General features: G+C 37.8%; 1 protein-coding gene across 2 annotated transcripts in view; it reads right to left on the bottom strand.

The window, feature by feature from the left end:
- The window catches only part of ARHGAP26 (Rho GTPase activating protein 26), a 405,537-nt gene that overhangs the window by 8,922 nt on the left and 377,376 nt on the right, over positions 1-19,239 (bottom strand). For both annotated transcript variants that reach the window (XM_072400904.1, XM_072400903.1), the window contains 2 exons: positions 9,193-9,297; positions 5,370-5,458 (listed from right to left, as the gene is read on the bottom strand). In XM_072400904.1, the coding sequence (XP_072257005.1) occupies positions 5,370-5,458; positions 9,193-9,297 (194 nt within the window). The remainder of the gene's footprint in view (positions 1-5,369; positions 5,459-9,192; positions 9,298-19,239) is intronic.

The following is a 19,239-nucleotide window of genomic DNA, read 5'->3' as shown; positions in this document are numbered from 1 at the left end:
GAGCGCGCAGCAGGGTGCCGCTCCGTCGCTCTCCCCCTCCCCTCTCCATAGAGCATGAATGGTGCTGTATGTACAGCATCGTTCATGCATCGTGTGGTCCTTTGTCATTGGAAAGGATCGTGAAAGATCCTTTCCAACGACAAATATTGCATGTGTGTACGCAGCTTTACTGTCTCTATGTAATCATACAGATTTGCATAAGTAGAAAATTGTAAACATGCTCAACAAAAATGTATTTTTATATAACATACATATTAAATGTTCTCATAATTAAACTTTGGCAAATATATCAAATGTACAAAACTGCTTTAATCTTTTGGAGAAGAGAGAAGATGGACTACAACTGGTTGGAAAAAAAGCTACACTTGTATGAACTTTACCAGAAATACAATATAGACTCTAGTTAGTCTGGTTTTGGCTCATTTGTATTAATCAAAGATTAATCTAGAGATCGTCTAGAGATTACAGACGCTTAGTACGTAATTCAATTCAGATGTTACAGAACATCAATTTGGTTTACTACAAAAAGTATATATATATGTTTTTTTATTCAAGTAAAAACTTTGGGTGAAACCTAGTTTGGATTGACCCGCTCTTTGCTATTTTAGTGCTGATTATCTATCTGTTGCAACAGAACATCTGGGTCACCGTCTGTGATTATTTTATTAACCTGGAAAGACCTTTTCTTTGCCACAGGTCTGAGGACTAATCACTAACAGTAATAAAACTGCATTAATCTTTATCCATATGAAAACATTATAAATCAAATACTATATACTATTCTGTAGCATTGTGGACATGCATTTATAACCAAAGTCAAGAGGGGAAGAAGGATGTGGCTAAATCACTCATGACTAATTACAACCACTGCAGTGCACAACTGTCAAGAGGGAACAGAACTAAAGAGCCCAAGAGGAAAGATTAACACTATAGGCCTAATTTAGTAAAGCTCTCCAAGACTGGAGAGAATACACTTTTGTTAGTGAACCTGGGTGATCCAAAAAACTTGGAATGAATCTGTTCCAGGATTGAAAACATTTGCTAACAAATAGCAAATGACTTTAACAAATCCATTTCAGGTTTGTTGGATTACCCAGCTTCACTGATGACAGTGTAACCTCTCCACCCTTGGAGAGTTTTAATAAATCAGGCCCTATGAGAGAACCCTTTGACTGCCTACAGATCTATTTAGCCAGAAACTAGATTTTAAGATTCTGAGGTTAAAGTAATCCATATATAGTACAGTCTTTCCATCACAGCCCAAGTAATGGGGGAAGATGGGGTGAGGTTCAATGCAGAGGAAGTCAATAGGGGGTATGAAAAGACATAGGCAAAATCAGTCTGCTAAGCTAGTATTTTCTAGTTACATCACCACTTGATACAATGCTTATATTTTGGTTCTCCAAAGTTTGCTGCAGTTTTTACATTTATAGATTTTTTTTTTACACAGTGGAGCAAATTTTTGGCAAAACTGTATCCGTGCTAAATAGTATATCCGCCCCTACCTGTCCCCTGAGACCACCAAACTCCTTGTACATGCTCTCATCATCTCCCGTCTGGACTACTGTAACATTCTTCTCGCTGGTATTCCACTAACCCGACTCTCTCCTCTACAATCTATCATGAATGCTGCAGCCAAACTCATCCATCCTTCCCTCCGCTCCTCTTCCACTGTATCTCTTTGTAGTTCTCTCCATTGGCTTCCATTTCACCTTAGAATCAAATTTAAGCTCCTGTGCTTTGCCTTCAAATCCCTACACAGGTATTGTCCCACTTACATTTCTGACATGGTTAAAAAATCCTCCCCCTGCCGCTCCCTCCGCTCCTCCAAATGACCTACTACTGACTTCCTCACTCATAACCTCATCACACCCACGGTTACAAGACTTCTCTAGAGCTGCTCCAACTATCTGGAATGGTCTTCCTCGTCCTATTCGGCTTGCTCCTACTTTCTGCTCATTTAAAAGAGCGCTCAAAACCCATTTTTTCAAACTTGCCTACCCGTCTTCTTCTGTCAATTGAAACTACCACTACACACCACCACTACATATTTCCCATCCTATTGTGTGTGAAATTCCCTCACCTACTAGATTGTAAGCTCTTCGGGGCAGGGTCCTCTCCTCCTGTATCACTGTCTGTATTAGTCTGTCATTTGCATTCCCTATTTATTGTACAGCCCCGCGTAATATGTTGGCGCTATATAAATCCTGTTTATTAATAATAATATTAATAATATATATATTGATGAAAAGAAACAGACCATAAATGTGCCAATTTAGGTTTGCTAAATGCATTCACTACCTGAGGTAACTTAAAACTTTTGTAGTTTGTGACAGGTGTGTGGAAACCTTTAGCAGAAATTCAGGGTCATCTGAGAACATATCCATATCATATAACAGCATGAGAAAAGCAAGTTTAGCCTGCCTATGGTCCCTGCTATTAAGTACACTTTTTTGGCTACTACAGTATGTGCACAATTGGAAGAATTTGTAGAAAGAAACTAGTCTTTAGTTGCCTTAGAATTGTGACACCTGAGAACTTTTTCAGTTGACTCTACAATAACGATAATGTCAGTACAACAAAATTAAAAGTAACAGAATTTAAGAATTTCTTTTATATATGTTTTGTATTTTAATGTTTTCCAGAATAAAAAGAGTTAACATAAAATATGACATAAGTTTCAGCTGCAGGCCAAATTCTAAGGTACTGAATAGGTAAGATTTCTCTGCTATTTTTGACACTTGTCATGTTTTACAGCTAGGTCCATAAATATTTGGACAGAATTTTTCTAATTTCGGTTGTGTACATTACCACAATTAATTTTAAATGAAAACTCAGATGCAGTTGAACTGGAGACTCTCAACTTTAATTCAGTGGGTTGAATAAAAAGATTGCATAAAAATGTGAGGAACTAAAGCCTTTTTTTTTTACACAATCACTTCATTTCAGGGGCTCAGAGGTAACTGGATAAATTAAAAATCTGAAAATAAAATGTTCATTTCTAATACTTGGTTGAAAACCCTTTGCTGGCAATGACAGCCTGTAGTCTTCAACTCATAGACATCATCAGATGCTGGGTATCCTCCTTTTTCATTGCTCTGCCAGGCTATTACTGGAGCGGCTTTCAGTTGCTGTTTGTTTGTGGGCCTTTCTGTCCGAAGTTTAGTCTTCAACAAGTGAAATGCATGCTCAATTGGGTTCAGATCAGGTGACTAACTTGGCCATTCAAGAATATTCCATTTTATTGATTTAATAAACTCCTGGGTTTGCTTTGGCTGTATGTTTTGGGTCATTGTCCATCTGTATTATGAAATGCCTCCCAATCAATTTAACTGCATTTAGCTGGATTTGAGCAGACAGTATGTCTCTGAAGACCTCAGAATCAATTCGGCTGCTTCTGTTCTGTGTCACATCATGGATAAACACTAGCGTCCCAGTGCCACTGGCAGCCATGCACGCCCAAGCCATCCCACTGCCTCTGCCATGTATTACTGGTGATGTGGTATGCTTTGGATCATGAGCTGTTCCACACTTTCTCCATACTTTTTTCTTGCCATCATTCTGGTTGATCTTGGTTTCATCTGTCCAAAGAATGTTTTTCCTGGAACTGTGCTGGCTTTTTTAGATGTGTTTTTTTTTAGCAAAGTCCAATCTAGCCTTTCTATCCTTGAGGCTTATTAATGGCTTGCACCTTGCAGTGCACCCTCTGTATTTACTTTTATGCAGTCTTCTCTTTTTGGTAGACTTGGATATTGATACGCCTACTTCCTGGAGAGTTTTGTTCACTTGGTTGGCTGTTGTGAAGGGGTTTCTCTTCACCATGGAAATGATACTACAATCATTCACCACTGTTGTTTTCCATGGACATCCGGGTCTTTTTGCGTTGCTGAGTTTACCAGTGCTTTGTTTCTTTCTCATGATGCACCAAACTGTAGATTTTGCCACTTCTAATAGTTTAGCAATTTTTTCGGATGGGTTTATTTGTGTTTTTTCAGCTTAAGGATGGCTTGTTTCACCTGCATGGAGAGCTCCTTTGACCGCATGTTGTCCGTTCACAGCAAAATCTTCCACATACAAGCACCCCCCCCCCCCCAACCCCGTCAAATCAACTCCAGGCCTTTTATCTGCCTAATTGATAATGACATACTGAAGAAATTGTCCACACCAGCCCATGAAATAGCCTTTGAGTCAATTGTCCAATTATTTTAAAGCCCATGTTTGAAAGTCCTATGCATTCCAATGGGCTTATCTACACTAGGACGTTTCCTTGAGGCATGTTTATGAGCATTATCTATAACATTGCTTGCAACGTTTAAAAAATTAAAATGCAAGGCTCGAAAACGCTTAAAAACGCGGGTAAACGCTTCCATTGATTTTTTTTAATGGGACATTTTCCCACGTTTTTAAGCACTTAAAATGCAAACACAGTTAAAAACGTGGGAAAACACAGTAAGGACGCAGGAAAACGTGAAAAAATGTGGGAATACGCGGCCGCAAAACCGTATAATAATATAGCAATAGGAACATTTACATGCGTTTTTAAAAACGTCCATGTAGACAAAGTCTAAAATATCACTTACTTACACATATATCATCCAATATTAGTTTCCTATTTAGGGATTCTTTTTGGCTTCAGATCCTTAAATGTAACTAAACTGAACAATTTAATTTATTGTGACACTTTGCAGTATATGATAACTAGCATTTTTTTAAATAAATATTTTCACACAACATTCACACATCTTTTAATTAAATGTTTGAATCCTGGGTTAAAGCTGCGTCATTCTTGCAGGAAAACATTTAAAATACACCTTTTGGAGTTTGAACCATAAACGGCTCCGATCTGCTGCTGGTGTACTAGTGGCAATATTGTTGCTTGCTATACTTCCACTGTAATCTGCTACCAAAGAACACGGCACAAAAAGGAGACATTGGTACCTGAAGCTTCATACACCAATTTCATTTTAGACTCAGAAAATGGGAAGCCATAGGAGCTATGTGAACCACCATAGTGGTAATCCCCTTTCCCCTCTGATAACAACCAAAAATGAAATCAGAAAAAAACGGATAAAAAAAAAAAAGAATATTTTTGGGGTGAAATGAAAGGATAACCAAAAAATAACTTGATATTGTAAGGCTAGGAGAGAAGTCAATTCTTTATCCTGTTAATGACTGTATGTCAGTATAGAGCAGTTTAAATTACCATTCAATAGTACAGAGCAGGTTGTGGGCATGCTAAATGGGGCCACACATACATAAATGTGTTCATACCCTTCAGATCATGAAAAAAATAAAACATTTGTATATATAAAATAGACGATATGTGTTGAATGGTATTTATGAAAATTATGTAATGTAATGTGACTCACCATTTTCAAACAGAGTCCCAGCTGTGAATGAGAGTTCAGAGTCATGTTCAGCTTCACATGCGTACAAGGCCTTTGCTTTTCTTGGCAAACTAGAAAATCAAAATCACACAGATCAATTGTCTTTCAAGTGTAATTGCTAGTAAGAGTATATTTACAGAAGCTTGACATGTAAAAACATAGACAGCTAACTATTAGGCCATATAAAGAGTAGTACTGTGGAGAAGCTGGTACTCCGGCCTTAAAGTGGAACTATACTTATTGGGCAAGAAAGCACAGCACACTTGTAGGTTATGACATTTTTACCCCTGTCTAGGAAAGGACCTGTCATTGCTGCATCTTTGGAAGGCGCTATGTTCACCACTGGCTCTACAGTAGACTTCAGTGAAGATGGCGATCCTCTACATCCATTGGATGGACACTGATGATGTAACTCCACATGTGCATGGGTTAAATTGTATTTGGGCGCTGAATCTGTATGCACACAAAGCCAAGATCTACACAGTGCTTGCCTCGTACAGTGTAGATTAGCATTTCTACACCATAATAACATGAGAAACTCTTTAAAAAAAAAACAGGTCTTTAGGTCTTCAGAGAACTCTTGCTATAATTACTGTATCCACAGTCACCCCTAAAGATAGCCAAAAAGATCTTGAGTGTCACTTAAACTGACCTGAGAGTCCCAAACTGCTCATTGCTCAAAGGACCCCTAGCAGCCTCCTGAGGAGCCCTTGTTGAGAAACACTGGTGTAGAGCTTAAACAAAAGCCACTAGCAGCCAGGGATGCCTCTTTTGTCAGTTAGTACTATCTTCTGGTGACTTATTAGTAAACACTAGCATTTTTATCATAAAAATAGTGGACACTTTATCATGTTATCCACTAAAACTCACTAAACTTAGAACTGCTCATTTAGATGTTCATCAAATAATGGACCAAAAAGAAAATAACCAAGCTGCTGAATCATATAAACAATTAGCAAAAAATATTTAAAAAAAATGGCAGTGGCACTGGAACACTAGTGTTTATCAATGATGTGACACAGGACAGAACCAGCTGAATGAATTCTGAGGTGTTCTAAAACATACTGTATGCTCAAATCCAGCTAAATGAGGTTAAAATTGATTGGGATGCGTTTCATAATACAGATAGACAATGACCCAAAACATACATCCAAAGCAACCCAGGAGTTTATTAAAGCAAAGAAGTGGAATATTCTTGAATGGCCAAGTCAGTCACCTGATCTGAACCCAATTGAGCATGCATTTCACTTGTTGAAGACTAGACTTTGGACAGAAAGGCCCACAAACAAACAGCAACTGAAAGCCGCTGCAGCAAAGGCCTGGCAGGGCATTTAAAAGGAGGAAACCCAGCATCTGGTGATGTCCATGAGTTCAAGACTACAGGCTGTCATTGCCAGCAAAGGGTTTTCAAGCAAGTATTGGAAATGAACGTTCTTTTTTCAGCTTTTTACTTTATCCAATTACTTTTGAGCCCCTGAAATGAAGTGATTGTGTAAAAAAAGGCTTTAGTTCCTCACATTTTTATGCAATCTTTTTGTTCAACCCACTGAATTAAAGCTGAAAGTCTGCAGTTTAACTGCATCTGAGTTGTTTCATTTAAAATTAGTTGTGGTAATGTACAGAACCTAAATTAGAAAAAAGTTGTCTCTGTCTAAATATTTATGGACCTAACTGTACAAAGGTACTTTGGCTTGAAACACAGGATTACCATTTATGGTTTTGTGGCAATGTTCAGACTGGTGCTAAAGTTGTGGTGCGGTAACCACTTCCTCATGCCACTGAACCTCCGCCTTGAGAAAGACATTGCATGCAGTACTGCTCAGTGCCACCTACTTTTCAATCTGCAAACTAATGTCCTGTTGCAGGCACCCAAGCATCTAGCAAGATGCCAGCCATAAAGAGCTATTACAGAAATACTCCTACTTCAGGTCTGAACTTGGTTTTGCGTGTAATTAACCTTCATATTTATCAAACATGCATTAGAAATGTTGTAATTAACCACTGTCTCTTCTAAATTCATATAAGTGACAGGCATAATTTTCTTCACATTATTGTGAATTTATGGGTCGCATTTTCTGTTGCTGAGCCAGTTTAGGAATCTGTGCGTCAGAACCTGTTTAAAGACATTATGAAGCTTGCTAGGATGCAGCTACTGTGCTACCATATGAGTTGGTCTTACAGTTCTGGATAAGCATTGTGGAGTTGCATATGGAATCTGTTGATGGCCAATGACCAATGCAGAATATAAGGGCGATTGACCATGTATTTTTGTATCCTCAATCATGTTATAGCTTAGATCACATGGCAAAAGACAGGGGGTGTGTTGGGAAATGTTTTCAGTAGTTCCCATGCAAACCATTATAGATGTGATTAGAATGTTCCTGCTTGCCATACTCTCCCTAAACCTGTATGCAAACAAAAAAAAAAATCAACAAATGAACAGCCTTTATTGAGGGGTCTAGCTGCATCTGTGATTATTGCCCTGAGATGACAGGGAAAAGAAGTGAAAAAGGGAAAAAGAAAAACTACCACAGTCTGTCATATATGACATTTTAAAGGTTACGTTGTGATGCCATAATTCAAAACTGCCCAGGAGTGTGACTGTCACAACTTATAAAACAGTCAACTATGATAACCTACTCATCACTGAACTATTTCCAGATGTCACAGTCTTAGTTAAAAACTTACCCAGTTATAATATTGGAGCCTAAAAGTGTACATTACTGATAATCTTACCATAGTCAAATGAGGTATTTTAGCACACTGCAACAAACATTCTGTGAATTGGGGTGCACTGCTTTGTAAGAATGCTATGTTTCTAACGTTCAGTGCATTGGTAGCCTATATACTGTGAATTAACAATCTTAATGTGATGCACTTTAAATTAGGTAAATTAGCACAGTGCACGTGTGTTGTTAAGCACCTAATTAATTTAAACAAACACAAATTAGACAAAAAAGTGACAAAGATTCATTCTCCCTTATTAAGAAAGTTTAAGTAATATAAACTCTGTCATATTTATGAGCAATAAGCAAATAATGGTAATGACATAATTTTCAGTTGTGTATTTAATACAATGCACCTTTGTTGTAGGTAGAGATCCTTCTAGTTCTTTAGTTATGGCCAAAAAATCACAAATGCTACACATATACATGGTCTGACTGGCATGTAAGGAAGCTAAAAGGGTTAAGGGGTGGATCATGGACAGCAGAGATTTGAATGCCGATTGTTGATGGAGCATATAGTCAATAAATAAGGTGGAGTTAGTTTGGGTTAGACGAAGCTTCTAATCAATGAATTCCCAATGTGCATCAACAAATGAATAAGATGTTACAGGATAAATCTTCATGAAAAGTACTAGATACAGCTGGAGGATAACATTTAAGCCTGTTCCAGATCATCAGCACGACCTTTTTGCTTATTTACAGGTCAGAGTTATTGCCTGATTGTACTACCTTATGATGGATTATTTAATTGTTTGGACTGTTTGTACTTTGGTAGTATGTGCTTATATTGGTCTTTTGTTATTTCAGGTATTGTCAGTTGTTGCTCAGTTTTACTTGTCTGAAACCTGGACTTTGTTTAAAACCTTTTTGTCTATACCTGTTATAAATCCTGTATGCTTCCGCCTCCATTTTTCTGAGGACTACTCTAGCTCCTACTACCTAGTCAGCCACCACACCCTTTGTATCAAACTTTGTGACACATTGTTTGGTTCCCTAAAGCATCCTACTGACCACTCACATTTATCCGCCTATGCAGAGTCACTGGTAAAACTATCTCAAAGTAGAAATGTGTCACTGACCATGTTGGAGAAGAATCATTTGATGTTGAAGATGTTGGCATAGGGCTTGATGGAGCTGAAAACATAGGGCAAGTCAGTGGTGATGTCGGACTAGGATTCAGTGACCTGACCAAAAAAGAAGAAAAAAAATCATGATCAAAAAGAATACATACAATATAATACAATTGCACACACACAATATTTATACATTTTTTGTAACAAAAGTAGTATGTATTATTGTGTTTATAAATTCCAGAATGTTTCTCTACGTGTCTTTATACTCCCTTAACATCATATTTTATTGTTATATAAAACATTTCAGCTGGAAGTAGATGTCCTGCTGACAGTTTAACCACAAAAAATGTGCACCTTTATCTTAGGTAAACTGGTAAATACAATTTATGTATAGGAGAATATTACAGCTGGGAAACTCGGAAAAACCATATTGTAGAATGTACATTTTCAGCCTTCATTACAAAGCCATAATTTTGTTTCTTCAAACATAAACTGATCTTATAACCAACTAACACTTCATTACTCATTTGTTGTAAAGTGAGCAGTTTCAGGAAATAAATTACATAGAAGGATGTAAACAGTAACAAAAAAATCAAAAACCTAGCAGCTTAAAGTAAAAGTAAAGGTTTTACTATGTAAATTCACATAAAAAAATAACCAAAAAACCTTCCAAACTGAGTTAGTCTCCTTCAATAGTGTCCCACAATTTCCCCATTGCAGGCACTGAAGCTTACAGTGGGATAGTTTCAGTAACAGAGCAGTGAAGTCCAGAAAGTAGCGTGTAGGTTTAATTGTGTCAAGGTGCTGACTGACAAGTGGATCAGCAATTACTATGCCGACAGACACAACCCTATAACAATTTTCTTCTAACTATAGTACAAGCAGGCACAGGGTAGCCACTGCTCTAAATTCAGAAGCAGTGCAGCATCCTTGCCACACCATCACAAGTAGCTACATTGGGTGGACTTCCCTGGCAGGGTTATTCAGGACCTAACAGGGGGACAAAGAGAAAACAGCAAGTGATGGGTGCACTTAAAAACACTTTCCTCAAAAGACATTTTTTTGTTCTCATCCTACTTATAACTATAGTTGTCCATCCTACTTATAACTATAGTTGCTGGGATAAGCTTAATTCCAAGAATTGTATTTTGTTTGGGAAAAGTGGCTTACAAACTCTCTTAGGTACACATTATTGTCTTTATTATTTCTTTGCTTCCTGTGTGAGTAAAAGGTGATATCAGGACTTAAAGTGAAGAAAAATCTTTCAAAAAAGTGCAGAGACAAAAATAATTACCTTTCTTAGGAAAGCTAGGAAGAGTGAAAACCTTTGTTAAGTTTTTATTGAATCCCCTAAACCAAGCAATGAAAATATTTTCTAATCACTTCCTGTGCTGGTAATGGTTTACACTGGGAACAGGAGCAAGAAGTACACTATTCAAAATGCAAAAAAGTGTCAATGCCACAGTCCTTAGGATTTTTTACCAATCTACTAGAATAAATACAGCTAGTTATGTGTACGGGTGAAGAATGTATGAAGCCAATTTGTGGCTAATCTGATTTTTATTGCTGATTACATATTACTGTTCTTTGCAACTAGCAAATACATGAATCCATGTTTTTGCATATATTTTACTATAATTCATAAAGGAAAAAACATCCGAAACAACCCTAAACATATCTTTGTAACATATGTGAGACATACAGTCACAAAAAGCAGCATTCTTCCACACTCTTCATTTAAACTTTTCCTAGCTAATACAAAATGCGTTTGATAAATTTTGTGTATGTTCCTGTGCTTTCCCTGTAGACATATGCAATGCCAATATCTTAAGGGTTAATGCTTAAAGGTTTATGAATGTCAGCATGATCCTTCCCATGTCCTCAGCTGCCCTCCTTGAAAAGACAAGAGTTGCGTTATATGAACTGTTTGAGGATCACATCACAAAAGACCAACAGATTTTAATATATTGCGCTTTCTGAAAACATTGAAAGGATATTAAGGAAAGCACCAATGCAAAACCATGATGGGACTGCTGCCAATGTGAGAGAGGCCCAATTACTCATGCTCTGTAGCTAAGTACAATTGGTCTATATCTGTCAAACATAAATGATCACAGAGTATTAGTAACCCTAGTTAGAACACTGAACACTAACAAATGTTAGTTTGCAGCAATTAGTGCAAAAGTGCAAAAAGAAAGTTGATGGCAGACTTTAAACTTGCATAACTTCTCCACTTGCTGTACTAAATCTCCTCATAGTTCACACTAAGGGGTCTATTTTTACATTGTTCTCCTACAAGTTTTACACAACTTTCACTCAGATTTTTCACATTTTTGCAATTGTATCCAATTAGAATTTTGGGTAAACTTGTGACTTTTGGATGAAAACATTTGTAAATATATACTAGTGTTTGTTTTATCCTGTGTAGGAAAGATTGCCTTTGAATTTTCTGTTTAATTTCTTTTCTATATTATGACATTAATATATATTTAATAAAGGATGCCAGTTGTATATACAACAGATAATATTTCAAAATGAACAATTGGTAATGTATTACTAATACCAAAATGCTAAATGCCAGACAGTTACAAAGGGACAAATTACTGCATCAGAATTATTACATCAGAGCTCAGGGAAAGGCAAAGTAGCACAAACAGCCGATTGGGATTGCTGTAGAGCAAGGGTGAACAGAGCAGATGAGAAAACAAAATGTGTTGTTTCTCTTTTCACAATTTAATTGCAGGGTAGGGGTGGGGGAGGATACCTGTATGTGAAAGTGAAACTGCAGCAGTTGGGTTCCTCCCCTATCAAGCTGGTCAGAACTATCCTTTTAGATGTGGATAGACAGAAATACAAATTATTTGGTAAATATGTGTATTTACAGTTTGCCGAGAGATCAACTAAAAAAAACTACTTTGCTTGCAGTGAAAAGTAACTATGGAAGTCCCTTTTTCCCTTTCACAAACTAGATACCACCAGCTTAGCTTCCATAATCCTAAAAAGCTTCCTGTATTCTGGTCTGTGATCTGTGGAGGCAGTCGTAGATAAAAGTGCAGTAACCTCTAAATCAATAGAATGTATGATGCTATCGTTGGATATAGGGAAGGCCTTTGATTCTATATCATGGCAATATTTGTTCTATGCCCTCAAGAGATGGGGTTTTGGCACTGGATGAAGGCTTTGTATGCTTCTCCTTCTGCTACTGTAAAATATATGGGTTATGTTTCGACTCCGTTCCCAATATTGCGGGGTACCAGACAGGGCTGCCCCCTCTCTCCTATATTGTTTATATTGGCCCTTGAACCACTAGCAGCTGCTATTCGTATAAATCAGGATATAGCTGGGATAGAAGTATACAACAGGGTTCATAAAATCATGCTTTTTGCAGATGATATACTGTTAACATTAACGGCCCCAATTACGACTTTGCCAAATTTGCACAATCTACTTACCCAATTCTCGGAGATATCAGGTTTAGTGGTGAATAGGGAAAAATCTAAAGCACTAAATGTTTCCTTACCACCATCAGTAGTTGAAGCATTGCAACCTCATTTTTCCTATAAGTGGTTGAGAGTTATCCCATATTTGGGTATAAAGATTATTTCTCGTTTGTCATCAATATATCAGGCTAATTATCCACCATTGTTCCGCGAGCTCTCTGCTCTGCGTTCTAAATGGCAAAATCTCCCATTGTCCTGGATAGGTAAGATACATGCAAATAAAATGACATACCTCCCGAAACTATTGTATCTATTTCGAACACTCCCAATACCAGCTCCCATGCATGTACTTAGAGATGAACAGAGGAAGGTGTTGCGATTTATCTGGGACCCTGGGAGACCACGGGTGCCGGATAGAGTGTTGTATCGCCATAGGCTGAAAGGGGGACTTTCGGTTCCTAATTTCTGCAAGTATCTGCAGGCGGCCCAACTAGCCCCATTGGTGGCACTTCATCGTGTTCAAGATCTCCTGATCTGGGCTCGTGTATACGCTGAAAAGCTACCTACGGTATTTAATAAATTTATATTCTTCTCTGGTTTTCCCCCTCGAAGCGTCCTCTGGTGGCAGATCCTACACTATCTTATGCATTGGGCATCTGGGACAGGGTGAAGGGTCCAGCAGGCTTGAAGTCTGTACATGCACCCTTAACTGGCATTATAAACTGCCCTTCCTTTCAACCAGCAAGCGAGAATTCGGCAGCTTTCCGCTGGTGGGCTCTGAGGCCTGTTCGATATGTGTATGACTTGTTCTCGTTTTCTGGGATCAAGTCTTTTGCGTATTTGCAGGAACACTGGGCATTGCCCTCAGGTGAAATCCTTCGATATATACAGGTTAGACATTATCTAACTGGTCTTCTTAAATATGTTACAGACTCTCCGCTTAAGCTTACAAGTTTTTAATCTTGCTGCTATCGAGGTTCTAGTTCTGCTGGTCTGGTGTCCATGATCTATGATTTACTATTAGGTACAGACACCCGCCCTCTTTCTTATGTAGCTAGATGGGAAGCAGATCTGGGCACTGAAATGGACATGGAAGGGTGGCAGGAGATATGGCAGGCTATTGCTAGCTGCTCTCCAAATGTAATAATGCAGGAAAATACATATAAAGTGTTGTTTAGGTGGTATTTAACACCGGTTAGAATTGCTAAATTTGTTACTGGGAGTGATCCATCTTGTTTCAGAGGTTGTAATGCCCCCGGTACTTTCCGCCATGTATGGTGGGATTGCCCGGTGGTCAAAAAACTCTGGATACGGGTTTTCAACTATATACGATCAGTTCTACATGTGGCTATTAGGAGGGACCCTTGGACTGCACTGCTCCATAAAATGGACTCTACTTTTTCTAAAAGTCAGTGCAAACTGATTTCCTTTATTTTTCTAGCTACACGTCAGGTGATAGCGGCAGCTTGGCGGAAACCCTCTCTGAGTTTTCAGGCAGTAATGTCTAGGTTGTCGGATACCATGGTTCTAGAAAAAATGTCGGCTGTGGCTAACGACTCTATACATAAATTTTATAAAGTGTGGACGCCTTGGTTAGATCATCATGCCACTCCTGATATAGACCGTAAGCTCTTTAAATTATGATAAATGATTGCTCTTTACTATTTGCACTGTGAGTTTTGAGTACATTTCTTTTCTTTTGATTATATTTAGTTTATGTAATTTGTTTTATTATTTTATATTTTTTCAATTATTATGAATAATATTGGCATTGTTTTCTTTTTGGTTTTTTTCTGGTTCTTGTATATTTTGCAAAATTTCAATAAAAATGTATTAAAAAAAAAAAGTGCAGTAACCAGTATTACTGGCGGACTAGTACCTGCATTTCTTCAAAAAGAAGGCTTTGGAGCTTGTCCCAATTGTTAATTCCAACTTTTAATCCATTGTCTACCCAGGAAAAGAAAAGAAGGCACCTTAACTGGAGGCTTTGAATTAACTCTCTCAATGAAATGTGTTAAGTCACATGGGTTATTAATTAAAGCGTACTAAAACTCACATTTTTACTTTACATAGAAGGGTAAACAACCCTTCTATATAAAGTAAAAATGTTGGGTGTGTTTTTTTTTTTTTAAAAAAAGGGTGCAGCACTGCCCCTTTAAGTCTTGATGGCTTTACTTAACAGGAGTGCATCCCAGGAGGCTCTGGCTGCTCCTTCTGCCCATGCCCTGATCTTGGGCATGCACAGAAGGAGCATCTTTTCCTTCAAGGAAAAAGAGATGCTTGTAATCTCATGTAAGCGCAGTGAGATCGGCTTTTTTTTTCTTCCCCTTCACGGCTGCGTCATGCAATCTCGGACCTGCACAGTGCGAGATCAGGTGATGGACCAGGACCACGTGGGACCAGATCACTGGAAAGGCAAGCTCCATCAAGGGATCTGCTGGATTAAAGGCAAGTGTAATTTTAGATGGTAAGCTCTTCTGCACCCAGCTGAGTACTCTGGTTTCATTTCACAATAAAAGTAGAATTTTAATAGGATAATTGGTTCCACTCAAATTGTCCCTAGTGTGTTTAGGGGAATATATTATGTGCTCCTTCAAAGGCCAGGGAAGAATGTAAATGGTTCAGAGAATTTCAGAAAGCAGAAGGCGTTCATCAATACAGAGCATGGTAAATACGTTTTTTATGTTGTAGATGAAAACATTGCTTCAGTGCCAATGAAAGCAAATAAGCCTGACAGCTGCAGTTTAGAGTATTATTAAGCTAAATTAATAATATTCACCAAAGTTCTGGATGCACAATTATCCATTGGGGCATGAAGGAATGATGCATACGACTCCTCCTACTATCCTGAAATGGGGGATGACTTTTCCTATTTTTGCGATATGTTGTGACATTTAATTGTGAAAAGATGACTCTACTGTGCTATAGAACTGGTTCTGTTTCTGGGCTTTTTGATTTTTTTTTTAGTCCATTCTAATAGTATTCATGGTAATATTTTCATGTCAGCACTTTATAAACACAGGAATAAAAATATATATAACTACAGGATCTAATAAATTATTTCAGCAGGGTCTCTTTGCAATGTTATATCCTATTCCATTAGACCTATGTACTTTTTTAATATAAATAAAAACACATCCGGTATGGTGAGACCAGGAGATAAATTGTAAATACAGTCTTCTTCTGTATAATTAAAAATGGAGCATAATATATTTCCCATATAATAATCTGTGTGGAGCATAAAATGACAACCTAACAGTGAATTATGAGCAGTTTGATGAAGCAAACTTTAAAAATTGTCTCATCAGCCCAAGTAATACAATCCCTTTAAGAATTTATTGCATAAAAAACACTTAAGCTTGCTATTTCCACCCCCAGAATAGCAATGCTGTACAGTATTGTACTTCAAGTATGTGGTACTTGCTGGGCAAACCAATAACTTGTTGTTACAAGGATGTCATGCACAACGACCACATAAAAGACATGTTTGTCTCAGAAAGAATGTGAGTTTGGAGACACTTGAAAGGCCAAACTTTCTATTTTAACAAAAATGTCTGGAAGTGCTTATTTTTTTTCTGTGCATCTCAAGTGATTACAAAAAAAAAATAATAAAAGGGATTACCATAATGTCAGCATACTGGCAGGTCAATTATAAGGATATGTAGATCGTAATAGCTACAGTTTTATGATTAATTTTCTACAAACAAAAAACCAACAACCAAGTTTCAGCAGAAAAGAACAACTGTAGGATTTTAAGAGACAGAAGCAGATGGGTAGGTAAGTTTTAAAAAGATGGGTTTTGAGTGCTCTTTTAAATGAGCAGAAAATCGGAGTGAGCTGAATAGAATAAGGAAGACCAATCTAGAGAGTCGGGGCAGCTCAAGAGAAGTCTTGGAGCAGTGAATGTAATGAAGTTATGAAAGAGGAATTCATTAGTAGGTCATTGGAGGAGCGAAGAGAGTGGCTGGGGAATATTTTTTTACCAGGTCAAAAAGGTAAGTGGGACAAGAACTGTGGAGGGATTTGAAGGCAAAGCACAGGAGCTTGAATTTGATACTAAGCTGAAATGGAAACCAATAAAGAGAACTACAAAGAGGCAGCAGCAAGGAGTGGTGGGAAGAATGGATAAGTCTGACTGCAGTATTCATAATAGGTATTAGAGGAGAGAATCAGCTTTGTGGAAGGGGAGGATGGTATTGTGGGCTATAACAGTCTGCCATTAACACGTGGACCAAGTGGCAAGAGATTTAGTACAAATGTATTTTTCCTGATCCTTCAGTGAAGTGAAATTCAAAATGTTAGACAGGCTTATTCCTAGAAATTCCTTTTTCATATAAGCCTAAATGACAACCCTATTTCCATGCTTTGTAACCATTAACAAACTAAAACCTTTATCATGAGTATTTTTTATAAGTACAATATTTAGATAAACATGTTTCTTAATTTGGTAACTACACACATTTACCCCTAGATTTGCTCATGAAAATCACTGTTTAAAACAATCGGATATTATCAAGCCTTACATAAACAGTTAATTTAAGTTATATTTAACAGATCATCATACTATTTAGCTATTACAGCTTGGTTTGTAGTATCCTCAGCCTGATATCTTGTATTAACCAATCAAAGAAATAAGCAGTTGTTTTGTTTTAGTTAGCCTTAAGGCAACATGTGGAATATTCCAGCCATTACTGCTTTTTCTTCAAATGACTTTGGGGAAATCACTTATCTGCAGTTAACCCAACATGTTGCATTCAGCAACAATGGCCTCAATCCAACGCAACAGCAACCACCAGCACAAAGTCGTTCCGAACTGCTCCCATGTAAAATATCATTACATATCAAGGAACATACTATTAGAAGAAGAAAGAAAGGTGACAGAGATAAAAGCTCATTAGTCTGTTTTTTTTTTTTTTTTTTTACTCTTTATTTACATGCTGGGGAAAAGGCAAGACCTACATTACTGAACTGCAACAGAGAAAAAGCAGGGCTTGTGCACTACCAAACAAAAGTGTTCAGTGTGGTTATGCTGCACAAATGTCATGAAAAAGATGGATCAGTGTTTTAACTGGTTATCCTGTAGTTTAGATTTGGGTCAAGGCATCATCATTTGATTAACAATGAAATTTCATCAGAGCCACTGTTCACACACTCCCCCTTCAATATCTAATCTCCTACCTCATACTTTTGCATGTATACAATTTTACTGTGTGTTTCCCCCCAATACAATTCAATGGCTATAAAATATGGCTTGTTTTCATAAAGTTAATGGTTTTTGCCAGCAGTCAGTAAGCTGAACCATTCTAAAAGTCCATCAGATCTTATTCTACCAATTTGTAAATTTTTTAAAAACTATTTTGACTTAAAAAAAAAAAAATACCTGAATTATTAGAGAGAGAATTTGGCGAACAATGAAATTATTCTTCTAATTTATAGTCACAACTTTCTGTATCACACAAAAATAGCAGCCAGGGATGTGGTCAGATTGCATGGTGTTGTAATGTAACTGAATCTTAAAATCTGTCTGATACTATAGAAGAAAATGGTCTTTTACTAATCTTTTCCATGGCATTCAGTTTGGAGAGTCAGTCAACAATTTACATTTTTAAAAGTCTGGTATTAAAGTTGGCATCACAAGTTGCCCTGCATTTAGGAGTCTAGCATAATTTAAGACCTTGGCTTACCTGGTATTGCTCCTAAGCTCCACTTGCCCATCAACCCCGTCTTTGCCATTGGCAATGACTACTTACATTTGTATTTTAAGAGTGTCCTGGAAGCCTCATGCCCAGGACATTCTATTAAAATGTTGTTGGTGGACACTAATTGGACATTAGGCACAGAAGAGAGGCACAATGGGCCTGATGAATGAAAGTTCTTCAAGGCTAAAGAGGATACACTTTCGTTAGTGAAGCTGGGTGATTGATCAAACCTGGAATACATTTCCAAAGTCATTTGCTATTTGTTAGCAAAAGTTTTCATTTAATGTACAGCGCTGCGTAATATGTTGGCGCTATATAAATCCTGTTTAATAATAATAATAATAATCCTGGACAAGATCTATTCCAGGTTCGCTGAATCATCCAGCTTTACTGATGAAAGTGTATCCTTTCCAGCCTTGGACAGCTTTATTAAATCAGGCCCAATGACTAAACAGATGCTTTGGTATTATATTATTACAATATTAGTGCCTCCCAGGTTCCAGGGCTTCCTTGGAGCTATGAAAATACACCAAGGAGACAAGCAGGTAATGCTGCTCATTAAAGCCACACGGCTAACTCCAGTACAACATTAACCCCCCTAGCGGTATTCCCGAGTGTGACTCGGGGTGGGAAAAATTGCAAAAAGCGGTAACCCCGAGTCACACTCGCGGTAACTTTGGGGGTCACTCTTACCTTATCCCCGCGCTCCAGCCGCGATCGCACAATCCCGCAGTGATGGCGGGGCACTTATCCGTCGGGGGGCGTGGTCGGGCGGGAAATTTAAAAGCAGATAACGGAGTAATCCGCTTTTAAATACTGCCCGGGTCCCCACCACCCCTGCTGCACGCATCTGCAGTTAGATGCGATGCACCATGCAGGATTTCTGCATGGTGCATCGCATCTAACTTCAGATG

This window comes from Pyxicephalus adspersus, chromosome 2 (assembly GCF_032062135.1).
Source record: "Pyxicephalus adspersus chromosome 2, UCB_Pads_2.0, whole genome shotgun sequence".
NCBI lineage: Eukaryota > Metazoa > Chordata > Amphibia > Anura > Pyxicephalidae > Pyxicephalus > Pyxicephalus adspersus.
This window is presented reverse-complemented; position numbering and strand designations above follow the sequence as displayed.